This window comes from Nematolebias whitei, chromosome 8, assembly GCF_014905685.2.
Source record: "Nematolebias whitei isolate Nwh7 chromosome 8, NemWhi1, whole genome shotgun sequence".
NCBI classification, from domain to species: Eukaryota; Metazoa; Chordata; class Actinopteri; order Cyprinodontiformes; family Rivulidae; genus Nematolebias; species Nematolebias whitei.
In genome coordinates this window covers 15,748,195-15,767,647 of record NC_056505.1, presented here as the reverse complement: position 1 = coordinate 15,767,647, position 19,453 = coordinate 15,748,195, and the positions used below count along the sequence as shown (strand labels likewise).

The 19,453-nt window shown below is 38.0% G+C and overlaps 1 protein-coding gene across 1 annotated transcript in view; it reads left to right on the top strand.

Annotated features, from left to right (window-relative positions):
• The window catches only part of dock8 (dedicator of cytokinesis 8), a 71,573-nt gene that overhangs the window by 20,188 nt on the left and 31,932 nt on the right, over positions 1 to 19,453 (top strand). The window contains exons 3-19 of the mRNA XM_037680987.1: positions 408 to 583; positions 1,444 to 1,515; positions 1,709 to 1,817; positions 5,178 to 5,381; positions 6,213 to 6,298; positions 6,880 to 6,946; positions 11,821 to 11,970; positions 12,163 to 12,243; positions 12,400 to 12,562; positions 15,025 to 15,161; positions 15,411 to 15,504; positions 16,372 to 16,534; positions 16,898 to 17,015; positions 17,338 to 17,408; positions 18,180 to 18,324; positions 18,437 to 18,538; positions 18,691 to 18,786. Of these exons, the coding sequence (XP_037536915.1) occupies positions 408 to 583; positions 1,444 to 1,515; positions 1,709 to 1,817; positions 5,178 to 5,381; positions 6,213 to 6,298; positions 6,880 to 6,946; positions 11,821 to 11,970; positions 12,163 to 12,243; positions 12,400 to 12,562; positions 15,025 to 15,161; positions 15,411 to 15,504; positions 16,372 to 16,534; positions 16,898 to 17,015; positions 17,338 to 17,408; positions 18,180 to 18,324; positions 18,437 to 18,538; positions 18,691 to 18,786 (2,034 nt within the window). The remainder of the gene's footprint in view (positions 1 to 407; positions 584 to 1,443; positions 1,516 to 1,708; positions 1,818 to 5,177; positions 5,382 to 6,212; positions 6,299 to 6,879; positions 6,947 to 11,820; positions 11,971 to 12,162; positions 12,244 to 12,399; positions 12,563 to 15,024; positions 15,162 to 15,410; positions 15,505 to 16,371; positions 16,535 to 16,897; positions 17,016 to 17,337; positions 17,409 to 18,179; positions 18,325 to 18,436; positions 18,539 to 18,690; positions 18,787 to 19,453) is intronic.

Sequence of the window (19,453 nt, the reverse complement as noted above, 5' to 3'; positions counted from 1 at the left end):
CGTCCGAAGTATATTTTTTCATTAGCTTTTTATCCCGTACCGCCCCAATCACGTGAGTAATATTTAAAGTTTATAGTCATTAAAAAACCGAGAGAGCGAGTCCGCAAACATCAAACCGCAAAGTAGCGAGGGACTACTGTATTTCAAGCACCAACAGATCAAATTAAATCTTGCACAGCACATGAGAGCATAAAGTCATTTTTGACCAAAACGGCTAACTCTGTAATTTCTCATCATAAGATGATCTTAGATTAAAACTCTGGAATGAAAGGCGGTGAGCGATAAGCGTTACTTCAAGAAATGCGAGACCTTTTCATCATTCTTTGCTTGAGTGCTCAGTTTGGATGTTTGATTCTTCTGCTATTCATTGCTGGATGTTCTGATCCCACCTCTTCTGGACTCCTCAGCCTCTGGCGTACGAAGCGGTGGAGCCGTTGGACCTGGAGGAGTTCCTGATGTCACAGTTACGAAGCGAAGACAGGGCTCTGATGAACGAACTTGGAGATTTTCCCGACGACGACCTGCGAGTGGAGCAGGTGGAGAGGGAGCGGCGCACCGTCCGGAACTCGGTCCCAGAGCACGGGTGGGTTTCAGGCCAAAAATGTTTAAATGAAAAGAACTTCTGAACTCCTTTTTATAAAGGAAAATATTTATATAAAATAATATCAAAGTCAAAGTTTCTTTATTTGTCATACACACCACATGTGGTACATGTGGTGGAATGAAATCGTGTACACAGGGTCCCATTTACATCCAACAAAGTATTAAAATGTAAAAGAAAAGCAGTAATAAGATCTAAGATATGAACTAAGAAATATGTTAAACTAAAAATACGCTAAGCACTAGTAGTACAAAAACAATACACCGAACATCAGCACAAACATGAGTCTGTGTGAGTAGGTGAGTACGAATGAACACAGGAGTGTGACGTAAATCAGCAGCATGTGATCAGCAGCATGGATAATCAGCAGCACATATCAATAATCAAGTGGCATCCAAGACATTGTTCACAATAGCATTTTAATGTAATATTACTATGTAATAATTATATTTAAACATGTATAAATAAATATAAATTTGTGTATATAAATAAATTAATATACTATGTAATATCTGTAAATATGTAGAAATAATATGTAATGTAATAACATTATTTATATTGGCAACAGCTGCCTTATTCATGTGTTGTTTTTTTATATATGCTTCAGGGAAACCCATGCAGTTTCACACAGATTTGGAAAAATACTTGAGCAGAATATTTAAACCTGATAGCCTTCATTTATTCTAAAACTATTCAATATCTGCGTGTTATCTTAGTTGATTCAGAACTTCTGAATGTTCATTAACTTGACCATGAATTACATATTAGGATGAGCAGAATTTAAAGGTCTTATGATACTATGGATGCCTGCACGCATATTTGACTGTAATTTGCTTTTGCAGAGTGGATTTAGATTCACACGTAAAAGACTGTGTGAAGAGCTACACACAGCCATGGCTCATCGTCACCAGAAGGTAAATGCTACCTCGTTGTTTCCTCTAATCATGTCAATACAGATTTCTACCATCTGTCTATATTTACTGAGACCTCTGTGTAATATTGTCTGCGGCTGGTTATTGGCGTAGATGCGTTTTTATTGTAGCTATACATCTAATTTCTTGAATTTGCTTGACTTTTGTCTCTGTGTGTGTGTGTGTGCGTGTGAAGGTGTCAGGGGGATGGCTGGATCACGTACTCGGAGCGAACTGGCCTAAATAAAAGTCTTCAGAAACAAATTTTTGAGTCTGACGTTCAACCGCCAAACAAAGACAAACCAGTAAGTAACACAAGTCACTCTCTGAACGTTTGTGTTTTTCTGTGATGAATAGGAAATTTAAGCAGTAATTATTATTATTTTTTTATATCTATGATGTTGTTTAAATGTGTTTAAGGGATTGTTCAGTTTGTTTAAAGTGAAGTTCTGTGGAAAGGTTGTGAGCAGTTAATATCCTACCTGTTGCAGATGCCTTTTTGAATTACATCCGTTTGAAGAAATTGAGTTTAGCTCTGACCAGATTGACAAGCTCATGTCGAGTCTGAGCAGGGCCATGACCATAAACCTTTACACCACTGTTAATTTATCATTACATGTTTATTTAATCTAAATATTTTGGTTTTCATGTCCGAACATTGGTTCTATGTTCGGATAATATGCTTGTTGTTGCACATTACCGTATTATGCCACATATTTAGTTTGTTTTGTGCCACAGAAATTGAGGTATAATGATATAAAACTTGGATGTTGTGGATGTTAAATGTTGAATAAAAAATAATAATAAAGATTTCATTCATTTAGTTCTTGAAAGCCAAATAAACTCCTCGCTCTTCCAGTTTTCATGCAAATCATCCTGTTTCCTCCCGTCGACACATGGATATCAGTGCACATCCCAAAATATTAAACGCCACTTTAAAAGAGCAACAAAACCCACTTAGTGCATGGATGCCAACAAGCTGAGCTTATTTAAAGTCTCTTTTGTGAGCAGAGGACACTCCAGCCAGTGCAGTATGGCAGTCCATACTGATCAAGGCCTGAGAGACATGACTGTGAAATGTGAGGGGGCGGGTGCTTTAAAACTGAACACAACAGTGTGTTGTTTTGTGTTGTTATTCCCATCACTCTCTCCTCAGCGCCAGTGGCTCTTTCAAGTTTACTCAGACTGGCGTGCACGGAGCTAAAAGTGAACATTTAAGACTTCACCCTCTCACTGTTGATGTTTAACTAGACTCCTTATTGCTCGCTGCACAAATTTCGAGTAATATGCATGCAACAAACTGATAATTACCATTTATATGAAGTTCTGAGCTACAGGTCACTTCATGCCCACTCTAGTTTCCTCCCAACAGCCAATCGGCATCAATCCAACCTTCGGCTCAGCCCCTGCTGCCCCTCTTCTGTTGCTCCATTTTTGCTAGTTCTGGTTAATCACCCAAACCCAAAAGGCCTCCTATTACGGCTGCAGGATTCCCATCATCTGTCTGCCAGAGAGAGAGAGAGGGGGGGGGGGGGGGGGTGCCAGAGGAAAAGGAAGAACGGCACTATTGTCCATCAGCCCCTAATAGCTATGGGCCAATCTGCTTTGACAAAAGCCCCGGGTTTGTGGTGCGATGGTCTCTTGAAGCCTGAACCAGGCGAAGCTTCACTATGGGTGGATGCTCGGTCAGTCCTGCCCCGTAGTGTGAAAGCCTGGATGTGATTCTGATGGATGATGGGAGTGAAAGAGACAAGAAGAGAGGGTGGCGAAAGGGGAATGTTCCGATGGTGCAGCAAGTGAGCAGTGCAGTTACGCCGAACCCAGTTTAGGCTGAGTACTGTCAGTAGGAGAGATTTCACTTTTTTAATTTATGCTTAAAATAGAACCATTTATCAATTAACAAGACCGCTATATTTGTTAATCTTTTTTAATAATTTGGTGAACATATCTGCTTCTGAACAATTCCACGTGTTTGCGTGTATTTCTGCAAACATTAGGTCAAAAAAGGAATACCATACTTTTCGCCATATAAGTCGCACCTTTTGGCATAAAGCAGCGTGCCTGCGACTTATACGGCAAAGCGACTTATTGATGGTTTTTTTTCCCCATATTTATAACCCAATCTTTGGCTGAGATCTGACGATTTCATTCATTCTGACATGGAAAATGTTGAACATTACCATTTTCTGCTGCTAGAGGGCCCTCTAGCCTTATGGCAAGTAAAGTGTCTCATTAATAGGTAAAAGTGGCTATTAATGAGACACTTGGCTTGCCATACAACGCCACCTTCGTCTCGCTCTGCACCGCCTAGCCGAAATGCAGCTGATTTGACCATTAAAAGTGCATTTATTAAGGAAAAATTCAACTGAGACACTAATGTCGAGCAAACAAATAATTGTTTTGAGGTGGTTGTCTGGTTAAATTTAGAAGAAATGCACAGCGAGTCCTCCATCAGCGCGCTCCCGCCACCGCAAATCTATTTTTGAAATGCAGCCGATTTGATCAATATAATGGAAATAATAGGAAAAGTTAAACTGAAACACACCTTTGCTATAATGTCAAGCAAACAAATAATTGTTTTTAAGTGTTAATCTTGTTAAATTGATGTTAAAGTCCTCCCATGCATGCTCCCGCAGCTGCCATTTGCAGCCAATCGATTTTTCACACAACACCAGCCCATGTTTCCAGGTGGTCAGCGGTGACTCATAATAGATGCAACGTATTTATGTTTTTTTTTTCCACTTTATTAGACATATTTGGACTGATGCGACTTATACAGCAGTGCGACGTGTACGGCGGAGAGTATGGTACATTCTTTTCATGAGAAATTTTTAAAATGGCATAATGTTTGTGAAAACATAGTGTTGTGCCACCATATTGTGGTATTGCAGTGGTTTTATTGCAAGTTTTCAAAACACTACAGCATATCTGAAGAAAAGCTATAATGTTATAGGAAGAATAATTTTGTTTTACTTTGAAAATTCTAAGATGGTTTCTTTGGTATGCACCAACAAAACTGGTTTGTTCCACTTTGGAGTAAGCTGTTGGGGGAAGAATCAGTTTTGTGTTGTGCGTTTCCTTGACTGATGAAGGCTTCCGGATCGAAGGCGAAATGTTTCAGCACAAAAAAAGAAACTGTCCAGATGACCTGAATGAAAAATGTTGGATCGTATACCTGGATTATTGAGCATGGACTTTGTCATAAGTGAAACATTTTAAAGTAGCTTATCTTATGTTTTGTACATGAAGTGAGCCATGTTCAGAAATTCTCAGGAGACTTTTTTTTTTTTTTTGGTCTCAAGGCCAGAACGAGACAATCCAGACATCATAAACGCCTCTAAGCTGTTTATTTTGTCTCCTGCCAACAGAACTGTGGAGTCTGCATTTTTCAGTTGGTGTGTATCATGGTGATGCAATGCTTTTCAATTAAAGGGTTATAATTCAGTTGTTTTATATTAAGAGAGACGTGTAAAACTTATATTTTTCTACACCTGATTTAATCCTGTTGTCTAAACTAAGAAAAATAAAATGTTCTGTGTTCCCTAAATATCCTGCTTTTCTGGATCTTTATCTTCCATTTGATTTCTGTGTTTAAGATACTACTCCAACCTGAACCACAGCTTCAACCTAACCTTTTTTTTTCTCCATTTCTGCCCCAAATCAAGTCTCCTAGCCTAGCGGGGTTAACGGACGAGTCGGGTCGCACACTGACTTCGTCTGACTTTAACTTGCGAAGTCTGACCCCGGACCAGAGAGTGGAGAGCTTGCTGGTGTTCAGCAACCACGAGGAGCTTGATCGCTTGAATCAGGAGGTGCGGCAGGAAAACAGGCTTCCCGAGCTGTTTGCTCTTTACCCACCACCTGACGAGGTGAGGTGTTGCTGCAGGACACGCTACAGTAGACATCCTGTTGTCGACCGATGCTTGTGCACTTAAAGTGAGCTAGTTTTTGTCCCAGATAAGCGCCAAAGACAGACTACACAACTTTTAACTCAAAATGAGTGCATACAAATAGGTTTTCCCAACATTGTGTGTTTTAGTAAAACATAATTTGTCCTTAAGAGTTTTATCCATCTCCCCCTTAAGAAAGCTGAGAATTGAGGTTTTTATTTGTCTTATTTAAAAACATTAACACGTTTTTTATGCATGAGAAGTATTAATTGTCATTAGTATTAGATATAATGCAACATTTAGCCTTTAAACAAAATACAATTTTTAGATCATTAACCCATGACTAATTTAATAATCAAAACAGAAAATGTAATTTATTTTTAATTTTATAATTACTAAGTTCAAAATGTGTTGTTTTGTGTCATAGTTGATAAAGGCATCTCACACGTAAATATCTAGAGACTTTGAGCAGTTGCTCACACAAATCAAGAAATTTTAGAGAACATGGAAACTAGCAAAAAAAAAAAAAAATATATATATATATATATATTGACATTCTACAAACTAAATAATTTTTTTATAAAACGTTCTACAAATAAGTGTTTGTTCACCTTTTTATTTTTGTCTTATTTGTATAAATGTTCCCCAAAATTCAACTTACATTCTAAGTTAACGTTAAACATTGAACTCTTAACACCCTGTTCAGTCATGAATCTCAACGTTTTTATTTTATTTTATTTTATCCATGTTTTCTTATTTTAAGCTGCTTGATATTTTAATTAAATTACATTTTCCCTCGCCGTGTTCCAGGACGACGCAGTGGAAATCCGTCCCATTCCCGACTGTCCCAAAGAACACACTGGAGAACGCATCCTGGTCCGATGCCAGGCCATAAAGTATGTCATACATTTTATTTTGTCGTAGGACGGAGAATAGTTCTGCCGTTCCAACCGCTTATTGTTTACTGTGCAAGATGGACACGGAGTAAAGCTGCTTGAGTAAAATTTAATTAATCAAACACCCGCTTGTTCATGAAGAAAGAGCTTATGTGGTGTGTTTAGCATTTTTCTGTTTCTTCTTTTCATGAAGAACAGAGCTGTGTGTAAGGATGGAGGAAGGTTGCTTGGTGTTTCTTTTTCTCTGTAAAAGTCTGTATTCCTCCCTTGTTCTGTGTGTGGGGGGGTGTCACTTTAACATTATTGAACAGTTTTGTGGTTTCACGCTTGTCCTCGTGCAGCTCGTACGACTGCCAAACGTTTGTGCTGAACTGACTCCTCGGCTTGGGGTGGTTTGGCAACATCACCTCTGATCCAGTCCAGTTCAAAACGCCATCACTTACTGTTTAGTTTCTTCCCTGCAGAAAAACAGCAAGTTACAGGAATAGAATCTATTTTAGAGGTTGGGGAATGTAAAAACTGAATTCTGCTTCTTCTTTTTTTACTTTTACTGAACTATATATTATTTCTTTTTATTTCAGGTTTGAAATTGACATTGAGCCAATTTTTGCCACCATAGCCTTGTATGACCTGAAAGAGAAGAAAAAGGTAAGATAATTGCTTGTTGCTCAAGGTCCTGTCAGGTTTTGCAAGTTTATCACCTGAAGGGGAAGGCAAAAATGTTTGTTTTTCGTTCAAAGCACTATTTCTCTTCGTTTTATAGTAAAGAAACAGCCTGAATCTTATCATCGCCATGTTCAAATTTGACATATAATATTAATGGGTCTAAACATATTTTGATGGCTTTTACTAATCTGTAAAAGCGTTGGCTGTTTTTAATTATGAGATGCTTTTCAGGGATTGTAATTGTTTTGTTGTGAAAGAATGAAACACTCTTATTAGTGGTTTGGGCGGTGTACGAAATATAAAATTGTTAAGCAATTATTTAGCTTGGTAGCACGCCTTATTCAGTATTAAACTGTGAATGAAGCAGTGGTGGAGAAAGTACTCAAACACTGTACTTACGTAAAAGTGCAAATAAACAGAAAAAAATGTACTCTAGTAAAAGTAGAAGTATTACATTAACATTTTTACTTAAGTTAAAATAAATAAGTACTTGCTTTTAAATATACTTCAAGTATTAAAAGTAAAAGTACCTGCTGAATTTTCCTTAGTTCATATCTTAGATGTTATTACTGTTTTTCTTAGACATTTTATTGTTGGATGTAACTGGGACACCGTGTATATAATTTCGCTCCACCACATGTACCACATGAGGTGCGAATGACAATAAAGAAACTCTGACTCTGACTCTGAATGTATTACCTAATGCAATGGTCTACATATCTTTAAGTGTACCTACCGTATGTATATTTTCTGTAATGCATTAATAGTGTTGATCCATTTTAATGAACAATGCTGCAGATAATACATGTTTTTATTGTGTTTACTCTGTGACACAGTTCACACTTGGACTTGTGATTCTGTGCATCAGAATCTCAGGGATGACATGCAGAGTTAAATATCATTAAGCAAAATAAGAACGAGGAATGATTTTACCTTTTGACAGTTTTTATTTAACACAAAGCAAAACTGATGTCATTTTAACTGAAGTAAACAGATTTAAGTAAAAGTCATCTGCCTGAAAAAAGGAGCATTAGACCTAACAAAGGAACAGGCACTGATCATTTCAACTGCAGTTTGTCATCAACTCTACTTAAAATACTGTCTGATCAACCTTGTAATGAGTCAATACTGAACAATATTTTAACTTCCTGACACCATTTTCAAAACTGGACCCGAGTGTCGAGTCATTTGGAAACATCTCTTGTCTCCTAACATCCCATGAAATGACACATTTTAATATTGCAGCAAGAATTTCTTGTTCAAGTTCAGAAGAAGTTGGTTTTCAAAGGTTTTGAGTCCAATCCGGCTCTTTTGAGAGAGAAAATCTGTCCTGCTGTAATGAATAATCTTTCAATAATCTTTCAATAATCTTTCCGTAAATCTATGGGTGGCATGTATCTTCTGGCTGACTCTCCACGGTGGAATCCATTTTGGTTGTGTTAGTGGTGCCGTGGGTGCTCCCAGCTCAGTGACATGTATAATATAGGTCATTGGCCCAGCTCTTCTTAAAGGCAGGTCTAACGTTACCTGTCCACTTTGCAGTGATTCAATGGACCAAGTCTCCTCTCGTCATTGGTAACTTTCAAACTAACGAACAAATCAAAAAACCGCAACATGCATGCAACATGTAACGCATTATAGAAATGTAGTGTAAGTACAGATACTTAATGTAAAATGTAGTGGAGTAAAAGTCGAAAGTACCCATGTTTAACTCTACGTAAGTAAAGTACAGATACATGAAAAAAAGTACTTAAGTACAGTAACAAATTACTTGTACTTGGTTACATTCCACCACTGGAGTGAAGCTATAAAATCTTAACTATTTCAGTTGCTGTTAGAGGTTTATTTAATAGATCCGATATTTTAATTGGTGGGAGTATGTTTTAGAAAAAAAATAAGAGGCAACAAAGATGGTTTATTAACTTATAGCTTAATGATGAAAAGTGAACACGCTTACAAATGGCAAATGATTACAAATTGCTTTCTTTTTTTAAAAAGTCTAAAATGTACAAAAAGAAAAACATCATATTTCTCCTGTTTATGCATTGTGTTTGAGGTTATTTGTATGACAGCGAAGGATTTATGTAAAAGAGCATCATCCTCTTTTTTTTTTTTTTTTCCCTGTTCCTAAGGGGTTGTCGTGTTTCGTTCTGCAGCCACTAACACTGCGCCGTGTTTCTCCACTCAGCTACTGAGCCACGGCTGTTTGGATGTTTTTCGTGGATTTGCAAAGGATTCTTCTCTGGGTGAAAGGGCTGGAAAGATTAAGTGCTCATGGATCTCTCAAATGAGGCTTTTAGCATATTTTTTGCCACCTCCCCCTTCTTTTCAGCGCTGTCCTCATTCTTTCTGGACTAAAAGCTGTAAAAAATTCTCTTGGGTGAGAGAAACAGACATTTAATGCCTCATTGTTACAAATGGAAGGCGCACTTGGTGATTTAGGGTGTTTTTATTTTTCACTGTATCATCTCGTTGACGGTGACACTGTATAAAATGTCAAATTTATGTTAGATATTAAAAAGTACCGTTGCACTTGTGCTACTTTTCATGTCACACTTTATAAACAGTTGTGACATTTTCCTGTCTTATGATTAAAATGACAACATCCTGCAAAGCTGACATGGATGGTAATGAAGGGTTAACAATAGACGCTGACAATAACGTCATGGCCTCTTGCCTTCAGCATTGAATGATTAACAACCATATTGTCTCCATTTGACTGAAAGAAAAGCTGACTGTCTTGTTTTGTGACATTTAAATGCAGCCAAATAAGTATTTACCTTGAAGCCACTTCCCTCTAAACATTTCACTTATGATGCTTTAGTTTTTCTTCCTTTTTTAAAAATCCATGTTTTACTTGTTTCTCAACCGCTTTAAACTCTTCTGTTCTCCTGCGTTCCCAGCGTCTGCAGTTTGGGTTTTTTTTTTTGTTCGTGTCACTCATGCTCTACGTTTTTGAAATGTGCAGCAGATGTGTCCATGAAGTTCCGTTTTAATACTCTGGTTATTAAACGTGTATCTCTGGTCCATCAGCCAGCGTGCAGCGGCAGATTTTGACCCGACATGTGGCCTACTTATGAAAGCCTGGACTTAAAACAGACAGAGGTTTTATAAAGCGTGCACGCAGAAGACTGAGCAAAACAAAAGTCAACATTGTGCGATTTTTTTTTCTTTTCTTTTGCAAAACCTGTTTATTTGGGAAACCCTGCATTACAGTGTTTGCGGGCAAGATATTTCTTCTTCACCTGAAAATGACTGTCAGTAAAATATATAAAGTGATTTATACAGTAGAGTCGTGCTGCAGAACAGGGGTCTCCAATCACCAGGTCCATGGATCATCTGGTGCCTGGTTACACATAAATAATTGCAGCTAACCTACAAGCTAACCTCATAAAAAATATATATATATATATATATTATTATTACAAGGTTTGAAACTTGACAGAAACTGCTGCCTAAAAGACTGTAGACTGCTACTCAAAACGTCTGCAGTAAAGTAACATGTGGTTATTCCAGCAGCTGCCATTAAGATGTTTTTTGATTGAAGCTGTATAAATAGTCTCACTTTACTTATTTAGCAACAGCAGATGTCCTCCATCAGACAATCCAAAACTTGTCTGATGTGAACACATAAGCACATTATTACTTTTAAGACGTGACTTTGAAGAGGTTTATTACATTACTTGTGTCACATTTAGTCCAAATTTAAAAGTCACTGTAAATATGGTTCACTCATAATTTGTTTGACATTTATTTTTATTGGGTAGATAAATTATTTTTAACATTAAAGGCCTGACATGCTTCACAGGAGTATATATCGCATACAAATATCCGTGCAAAAGTTTCAGACGAAGATCACTTAATGTTGAGAAAGGTTATAACTTTTTGTTCAAACGTTGGAGATTTCATACTACTGCGCCAAGTTTTAGCTCAGAATCTGTAAAATTGTCTCGGATGTAGCCTTTTTTTATTTTTAAAGTCATTTGGCTGTAGGAGCCATCTTGAATTGGGTTTAGTCCAAAGTTTATCAGTTGTAGATGTTCATCCAATACTTTCTTTTTGCAAGTTTCATTAAAGTTTGTACTAAGATAAAATGCACTCACAAGCGCAAGTAAAACACATTTGCTTTCCTTTATAGATCTGTCAGCTAGTGAAGATATTTCTGCAATTTCAAGAAGCGGATTGCCAGATAAAATAAAAATAAAATACTATTATGTGCCTAATTTTAAATAAGCAGGGCCATTTCCATCACAACATTTTTATGATTTTTGTATTCTGGCTTGTATTCTGACCAGATTGAACTTTTTTGGATTTTTCTACCTGGATTATTGAGCATGCATCAGGATATTCTGGCTTGTTACACTACTACGAGTTGCAGAGATTAAAGTATGCCACTTATCCAATTGTGCAGTTTGGTCAGAATGTGTTTAATTTAAAGGAATATATTTTCTGGCTTGTTTTGGTTTTCCTTATTTGCTCTGGCCTGTTCGGTGTGGCAGAGGTTTTGTAGTATGAGCGGTGAGGTTAAAAGCTCTGCTCCGATTAGGATCACATGACGCACATCAGGTCCGGTTAGACCAGAACATATGGCCGTGTTCCTGCCCTGAGGTCATTTAGAGGGACAAAGGAAAACTATAGTGTGGACTTAACCATTTCAAATAAGCCTCCAGGGCTTTTTTTGGTGCTGCAGTTTGTTTGTTTTTCCTAAGAAACACCTTTTTTGAGTAATATTGTATTGTGCTCTGTATACTATAATATAATAACAAAATTCAATTTTTTTTGTTTTTATTAATGTATAGGGTAAATGATGTTTTCTCTCCAAATCTGAATGTTTAAATTCATTTTTCTCCCTGCAGATATCAGAAAACTTCTACTGTGATCTCAACTCAGAACAGTTTAAAACCTTTTTGAAACCTCATACTCCACACATGGATTCCTCGACACTTGCTAGATCTGGCATTTTCTCCATTACCTACCCTTCTCCAGATATATATCTGGTCATAAAGGTAACAAAATCCAATTTACTGGTTAAAGTAGTGTGAAAAATATAACAAAAGTAGAAGAATTTTCTTTTTTCTCATCTTGGCTTTAAACAGTCTTGTAATTTTATGCATTCCTGTATATTTCCTCGCAAAATACGTATTTTTTTAAGTGCTGAACTCCACAGATGACTGTATCTCTTCCTGTCTGTATTTCAGATTGAGAAGGTTTTGCAGCAAGGAGAGATCAGCGAGTGTGCTGACCCGTATCTAACAATGAGGGAAAGTGACTCATCGAAGGTAACGTCACAAAGCAATTTCCTTCTTGTCAAATTGTGCAGAAAAATTATGTCCATTTGGCTTTTCCTTTTGCTCAGGTCACATTAATGCTTACTGTAGAGATCATCTTTGTTGCTACAGCTGACGTAAACACATTTTATGATAAATCATTTTCAGAACAAGGACAAGCTCGAGAAGCTGCGATCCCAGGCAGAGACGTTCTGCCAGAAGCTGGGCCGCTATCGCATGCCTTTTGCTTGGGCCACTGTTAATATCATGGAAGTCATCTCCACCGCTACACTTGACCGCGACGTCACAGATTCTGACAGCACTAAAGGAGGTGTGTTTAAATTTCTTTGTTAAACAGAAACAAAACCAGTCACTATTGCGCACAAGCCAGTGTATCTCTTGTGCCAGTCCCAAGCCTGGATAAACGGTGAGGGTTGTGTCAGGAAGGGCATCCAGTGTAAAACACTTTTACATAAACAAATATGTGAGTTTGTCCAAATCACACCATACCGGATCGGTTGAGGCCTGGGCCTACCTCCACTGGTGCTGTTGACAAACAGGGTGCCGGCGGAAATTATGCTACTGTTAATCAAAGACCACCAAGAGGGAAATGTGTCAAGAGACAGAGGGAGAAGAGGAAAGTCAAGAGTGTAATGCTGAGGATGGCAACTCTAAATGTGGAGACAATGACAGGCAAAGGTAGAGAGCTGGCTGACCTGATTCAGAGAAGGAAGGTAGATGTGTCCAAGAGACCAAGTGGAAGGTCAGCAAGGCTCACAGCTTTGGAGCAGGGTTCAAACTGTTTTACCATGGTGTGGATAGAAAGAGAAATGGAGAGGGTGGGGGAGGTCCTGAAGGAGGAGTTTGCAAAGAATGTAGAATTGAAAATGTGAAAAGAGTGTTGGATAGGGTGATGTGTCTGAAGGTAGAAATACAAGGTCTGATGTTGAATATTGTCAGTGGTTATTTTCCACATATTGAATGCGGTATAGAAGAGAGGAAAAATTCTGGAAGGATCTGGATGAAGTGATGGAGTATTCGAGAGTGGAGATCAGAGCTGACCTAAATAGACATGTTGGAGTATACAAGTATAATGCATTCAGTGTAAAATGGGTAAGTTGAAGGAGACTGAGGACTGTTGGGTTGTAGCGTGGTCAGACAGCATCAGATGGTTGTGTGTAGAATGACTGTTGTTGTGAAGAAGAGGAAAAGAGTAAAATCAGAGAAGAAGACCAAATGGTGGAAACTGAAGATGGAAGAATGTTGTGAGGAGTTTAGAGAGGAGCTGTTAAAGGTAGTGGTAAGAAAGAGCTTCCAGATACTACAGCAGCAGTAATTAGAGAGAGAGGTTGGAAGGTACTTGGTGTGTCATCTGGACAAAGAAAGATAAGGAAACCTGGTGGTGGAATAGTGAAGTGCAGGAAGTTATCCAGAGGATGAGGTTAGCCAAGAAGAAATAGGACAGTCAGAGGACTGACAAGAGGAGACATGAGTATAAGGAGATGCAATGTAGGGTAAGAAGGGAGGTAGTGGTAAGACCTATGGTTTTGAGATGGTAGCATTGACAAAAGGACAGGAGACAGAACTGGAAGTGGCAGAAATGAAGATGCTAAGGTTCTCCTTAGGAGTGACAAGGATGGATAAGATTAGGAATGAGATCATCAGAGGTACAGCACAGGTCGAACAACTGGGAGATAAAGTTAGAGAGGCCAGACCGAGATGAAATGTCCAGAGGAAGGACACAAACAGGGGAAACACAGCATGTATGGACCGTAAACTGCAGCTTCCCAAAAGAATGTTAGAAATGCACCTGCCAGGAAAAAGACGAAGATGTATGGATGCAGTTAGAGTGGACATGGAGATAGTTGGAGTGAGGACAGAGGATTCAGAGGACGGAGAGAGATGGAGGAGGATGACTCGCTGTGGCGACCCTTGAAGAGGGAACAGCTGTAAGAAGCTGGACAGAAATGAAGCAGTTCAGATAAGCTACGTCTTGTATGTGTCATACTGTATACTGTAGTTGGTAGTTTGTGCCTAATACCAATTGTTTTTAAAGACTGACAGCAGACCTCAAAGTTCATTTGTTTTAAAATGAGACATTTATGTGAGCACAAATTCTGTTTGCTTCTTTACCATTTTTTTTCCGGCTGCTCCCTTCTTTTGGGGTCACCACAACCAACGAACTCACACAAAGATTTGGCAATTGTTTTTATGTCAGATGCCCTTCCAGATGCAATCACAGACTACCAAACTACCACAGCTCACCACTGTGGAGCAGAAGACTGCCATTTAGGGTTCTCAGTGGAGCAGATGGTGGGGGTTAAGGGCCTTGCTCAAGGGCCCAGAGTGGGGAAAATGAAGATAGAGGCAGGTGTGGGTGCTTCACCTTTCCCCACCCACATTTAGATATTATGGTCAGGGTGATTTGAACCAGTGACCTTATGATCACTGCTTCTCTAGCCTCTGCACCACCATTTCTCCCTCCACCCCATTACCAAAAAAGCTTATTTTAAATTATAGAATCTAAAACTTTGGTTTGGTAGTGGCTAAGACTCATTTCCAATATACACTTTGAGCACTAGCAGGTTGCATAACGTTTTTGCAGTAAAATTTGTGTTCATTTTACTATAAACCTGGGGAGATTATTTATTCTTCTCTTTTATCATTTGAGGGGGAAAACATGTAAACACCTTAGTACTGGAATGTGATTAACCAGTATGTGGTAAGCTGAACTGGAACACAACAACAGATGTTTCATCATTTGACCTTTGGCTTTTTTCTTTTTTTTTTAAGGTAAATCCAGCAGCATGGACCGTAAACTGCAGCTTCCCAGAAGGAACTCTGAGCGTTTCAACGCCGTGGATGATCAGTTCTGTAACGTTTCCGCTTTCAAACCTGCTACCATCACCATCACCACCATCTTTAAACAGGTCAGGTCATCGTCACACTGAGTGGAAAAATCTGGGGGTCGGATCAAGAGAGACAAAATTAAATTTGATTCACTGACGAGCTTGAAGTCTCACCTTGGCCTTGTTTGTTTATCTAACGCGCAATGCGTTCCATCGAGTTTTTGTAAAATTTTGGCTGTAAAGTCATTGCTGTAAAAATGCTGTTAGCGCCTTATCTTGAGCCTTTACATACTGACCTTTTATTTAAAAAAATGTGTGTTTGTGTATCAGGAGGGAGATCGTCTAAGTGATGAGGATTTGCTGAAATTCCTGTCTGAGATTAAGAAAACGTCGGCTCCACAGAGAAGAATCAAGACCATACCAGGTTATTTCTCTTTATATTTACACATTTACCTTGACCATCACTATTTTAAGATGAGATGAGATGAGATAGAACTTTAATGATCCCGCAGGGAATTTTGTGGATGGTACTGGTTAGTTTTGAATCATTAAAAATAGTCTAGCAGTGGAAAAAAAAAAGTGCATTTTTGACCCACAAATACAACCCCAGTTCTGAAAACTATGGAACTTTGTCTAAAATTTAAGTCAAAACAAAATACATTGCAAATCACGTCATATTTCACTTCATAGTAGAAGAGTCTGTGCATCAGACTGGGCTGCCTACAGTCCAGACCTCTCATCAACAGAAAACAGTGGCGCAGAGGTTAGAGAGGTGGGCTTGTGATCCGAAGATCGCCGGTTCACGCCCAGGCCCCGACAACATCAAAATTGTGGGTGGGGTAGGTGAAACACCCACACCTGCCCCCACCCTCATTCGCCCCACTCTGGGCCCATGAGCAAGGCCCTTAACCCCCACCATGTGCTCCCTAAACAGGTCTCTCTTGAAAATGAGTTCTCGTGGCTCAATGAGACTAACCTGGATAAAGGAAAAAAAAAAAAAAAAAAAAATTTGATGCATCGTGAAACATAAAATCCAGTTAGACATTACCAGATAGACGGAGGACTATTGAACAGCTAGAATCTTAAATCAGAAAGAGTGGGACATCATCAGAACTGGCATTGTAGTTACAAACACAATCCTCTTGCAAAACTACAAAGGGGACTTTAAAATTGAAATGTTTGCAGTTATGAAAGAGACTAACACCTTGTTTTTATTAGTGTGCGTCTGCTTCCTTATAGCTCGTCTGCAGTTTTCAGTGTTGCACATGCAAACTCGTGTTGTGTCCTCTAGGTTGCATAAAGTTGGACATGTCTCCGCTCCACGACACGCCGCAGGCCTGTTTGTCCACAGAGCTCATCCCTCTCGTACCTGCGGCGGAGAAAAATGTCCGTCCGGTTAAAGAGGTGCTGGAGTTCCCCGCCAGTGAAGTTTACGTACCTCACAACATTTACAGGTGGGTTGGCGGGGAGGACTAATATCCACTTATTCATAAAAAGAATGACTAAAAAATTTATATTTTTCTTTGGCTTTTTGGATTAAAATTTTCTACTCGCAGAAAAAAACTGAAACTTATCTTTGAAAAATGTTATCGCTTGCAGAGATTATTTCTCATAAATACCTGAGGCAACAAGAACATTCAATGTTCAGTTTGTAGCTGATGTTTGATGACCTTCATCATTCAATGTGTTGGAATTAACTTTTATTTCTCTGGCCTTGTAAAACATTGTTGTAGAGATGGCGCCATCTTGTGATATGTATTGAGATGCTTTCCTTATTCTTTAATTTCCCACCTTTGTTTTGCTCCATGTCTGTGCAGGAATTTGCTCTTTGTCTACCCCCAGAGGCTGAACCTTGTCAACAGGCTTACATCAGCGAGAAACATCACCATCAAAATCCAGTTTATGAGTGGAGAGGATCCAAGCTGCGCTCTGCCTGTGAGCGCCAGTGTTTTTAATTTAAGGGACTTCTACAGGAAAACTCCTTTAATACACTGCTTTCACACCATGTTTCTACTGCAAGCGTTGTTTAACAGACACATTTCTCAAATTTCCCCCTGGGATTAATAATCTATCTATCTGTCACACTTCTAAGCACCAATTAAATTCTACGTTTTTGACTTAAAAAGTGATTATCTAATTAATTAGTTGGGTTTAGCGTTATTCTTTTCTACAATAACACCATGGTCAGTCTACATAGCTGAACTTTGAACTTTAATATTGTTATTTTGTCATTTATCATGCGACTGTTTGTTCTCAGGTAATTTTTGGGAAATCAAGTGGCCCTGAGTTTTTACAAGAAGTTTACACCCCTGTTACCTACCATAACAAGCAAGTACACTTTGTCACAATACAAGCCCCATTTCACAAAGTTTAGTCTGTGAGACATATTGCTATAGTTTTCAGTTCTCTTCTGAGTTTTCAGACTGTCGGTGAGAATGAGACCAGTTCGAACTGAAAAACTTCTTCTGAGCTTGTTTTTATAGATTTGTGGTTTTTGTGTCTCTATGTAACTTAAATCTTTAAAGTTTTGTATCACTGTCTAAAACATTTGTTAATGAGCAGAACTTCTGCAGATTAGCTCAACTGTTTGTGCTTGTTTTATTCATATTTATACTTTTTTGTTATTATTTGGCCTATGAACATATTTAAAATGTGTTTATTGGCAAGTTTCAAGAAGCAGCTTGATTTCTATTAAAAAAAACAAAACAAAAAAAAAAAACAATTTTTTTTTTCTTCTAAATCTGTTTGTATAGTTATGCTTTGTATTTCTTTTTTTAGTTTACACTCAGAAATATGTAGAAAAAAATATTTCAAATCATATACATTTGTTTGAATTTTTAGGCAAATTCTGTTGAGTCAGTTACCGTATTTTTTGTGCTATAAGGCGCGCCGGATTCTAAGGCTCACTGTCGATATTTGAGAGAATTAAAGGATTTTAAGTGTGCCTTATAGTCCTAAAAATACAGTATGTCTGCTTTTATTTCAATAGGTTTTCTCATTTAAAAAGTGTACCTCACTTTTCATCCATGTCCATCTTTATCACTCATTTTTCCTCGTCTTTACTTTACTTCTGTTAATTCCTACTTGCTCTTCTCACAGGTCTCCAGACTTCTATGAGGAAGTGAAAGTTGCTCTTCCGGCCCGCCTGACGGAGAGGCATCACTTGCTGTTCACTTTTTACCACATCAGCTGCCAGCAGAAACAGAACCAGAGCGGCAGCTACGAGACACTCATTGGATACTCGGTGAGATGTTTTTCAGCTTTTTTTTAATGCAATGCACAAAACACAACTTTGTTTTGTGTCTAAAGTCAACACTATTATACTTTGCTGAACCTGCTGTTTGCTTCTTGCACAGTGGCTGCCCATATTGAACACTGACCGCCTGCAGACGGGTCAGTACTGTCTGCCCATCATCTTGGAGCGACTCCCTGTGAACTACTCGCTGCACGCACCAGAGGTAGACCTACCCACATCCATCAAAATGCTTCAGCTGTACATACATGAGAATTTAAGATTATTTTATTATTTTATTTGATTAAAAATAGTTATTTTTCTGTGGTAAAAATTTGGTGCAGATTGAACAAAACTACTTTGTCCTGCATCTTGTAGAAACTTCCTTCTCAGGTTCCTCCAGTCAAGTGGATGGAGAGTCACAAAGGGCTGTTTAACCTGGAGGTCCAGGCTGTATCATCTGTTCACATTCAGGTGAGTTATGTCTGGAAATGTATAAAATTAACTCTGCTTTATTGTTAATTGTGTGAATGCTGATTCAACATTCCCACTTTTTTTTTTTAAATTTCTGTCTGATTTTGGAATATAACATCTGCATACTTTGTGCTATTTAAACCATACGTGTATCAAAATGTTCAGATTATTCACAAGATGGGTACTCTGACCTTTTTAGTACTTGTATGTATGCTTTTTAATTTTTTTAACTTCATTTACAAATATTTTATCAAATTAAATACAATGAGGTCTTTTTAGTGAATTCAGAAATGTTGTTCTCTGTAAAAATCTGCTTCAGCAACATTTGCTCCAATTGGTCCCCTTGTACTTTTAGCTACCATTCTGCTACTTTTAACTTCTAGACAACCTTTTGCTACTTTTGGGTTTCTACTAATCTTTAACTAAACTGCGTAGATGCAACATAAAGTTAAGTCTAGCTAAAAGCAGGGCTACTGGTTTGCCTTTTTATAATTGAGCTTTTTGTAATTAAGCCTTTTGTTCTTTTTTTACTTTTTGTTCTTTTATAACACTTTGATAATGTCTTTGAAATAATAATTCATTATAAATATAATATATTTATTATAACTATTATTATTATTATTATTATTATTATTATTATTATTATTATTATTATTATTATTATTAT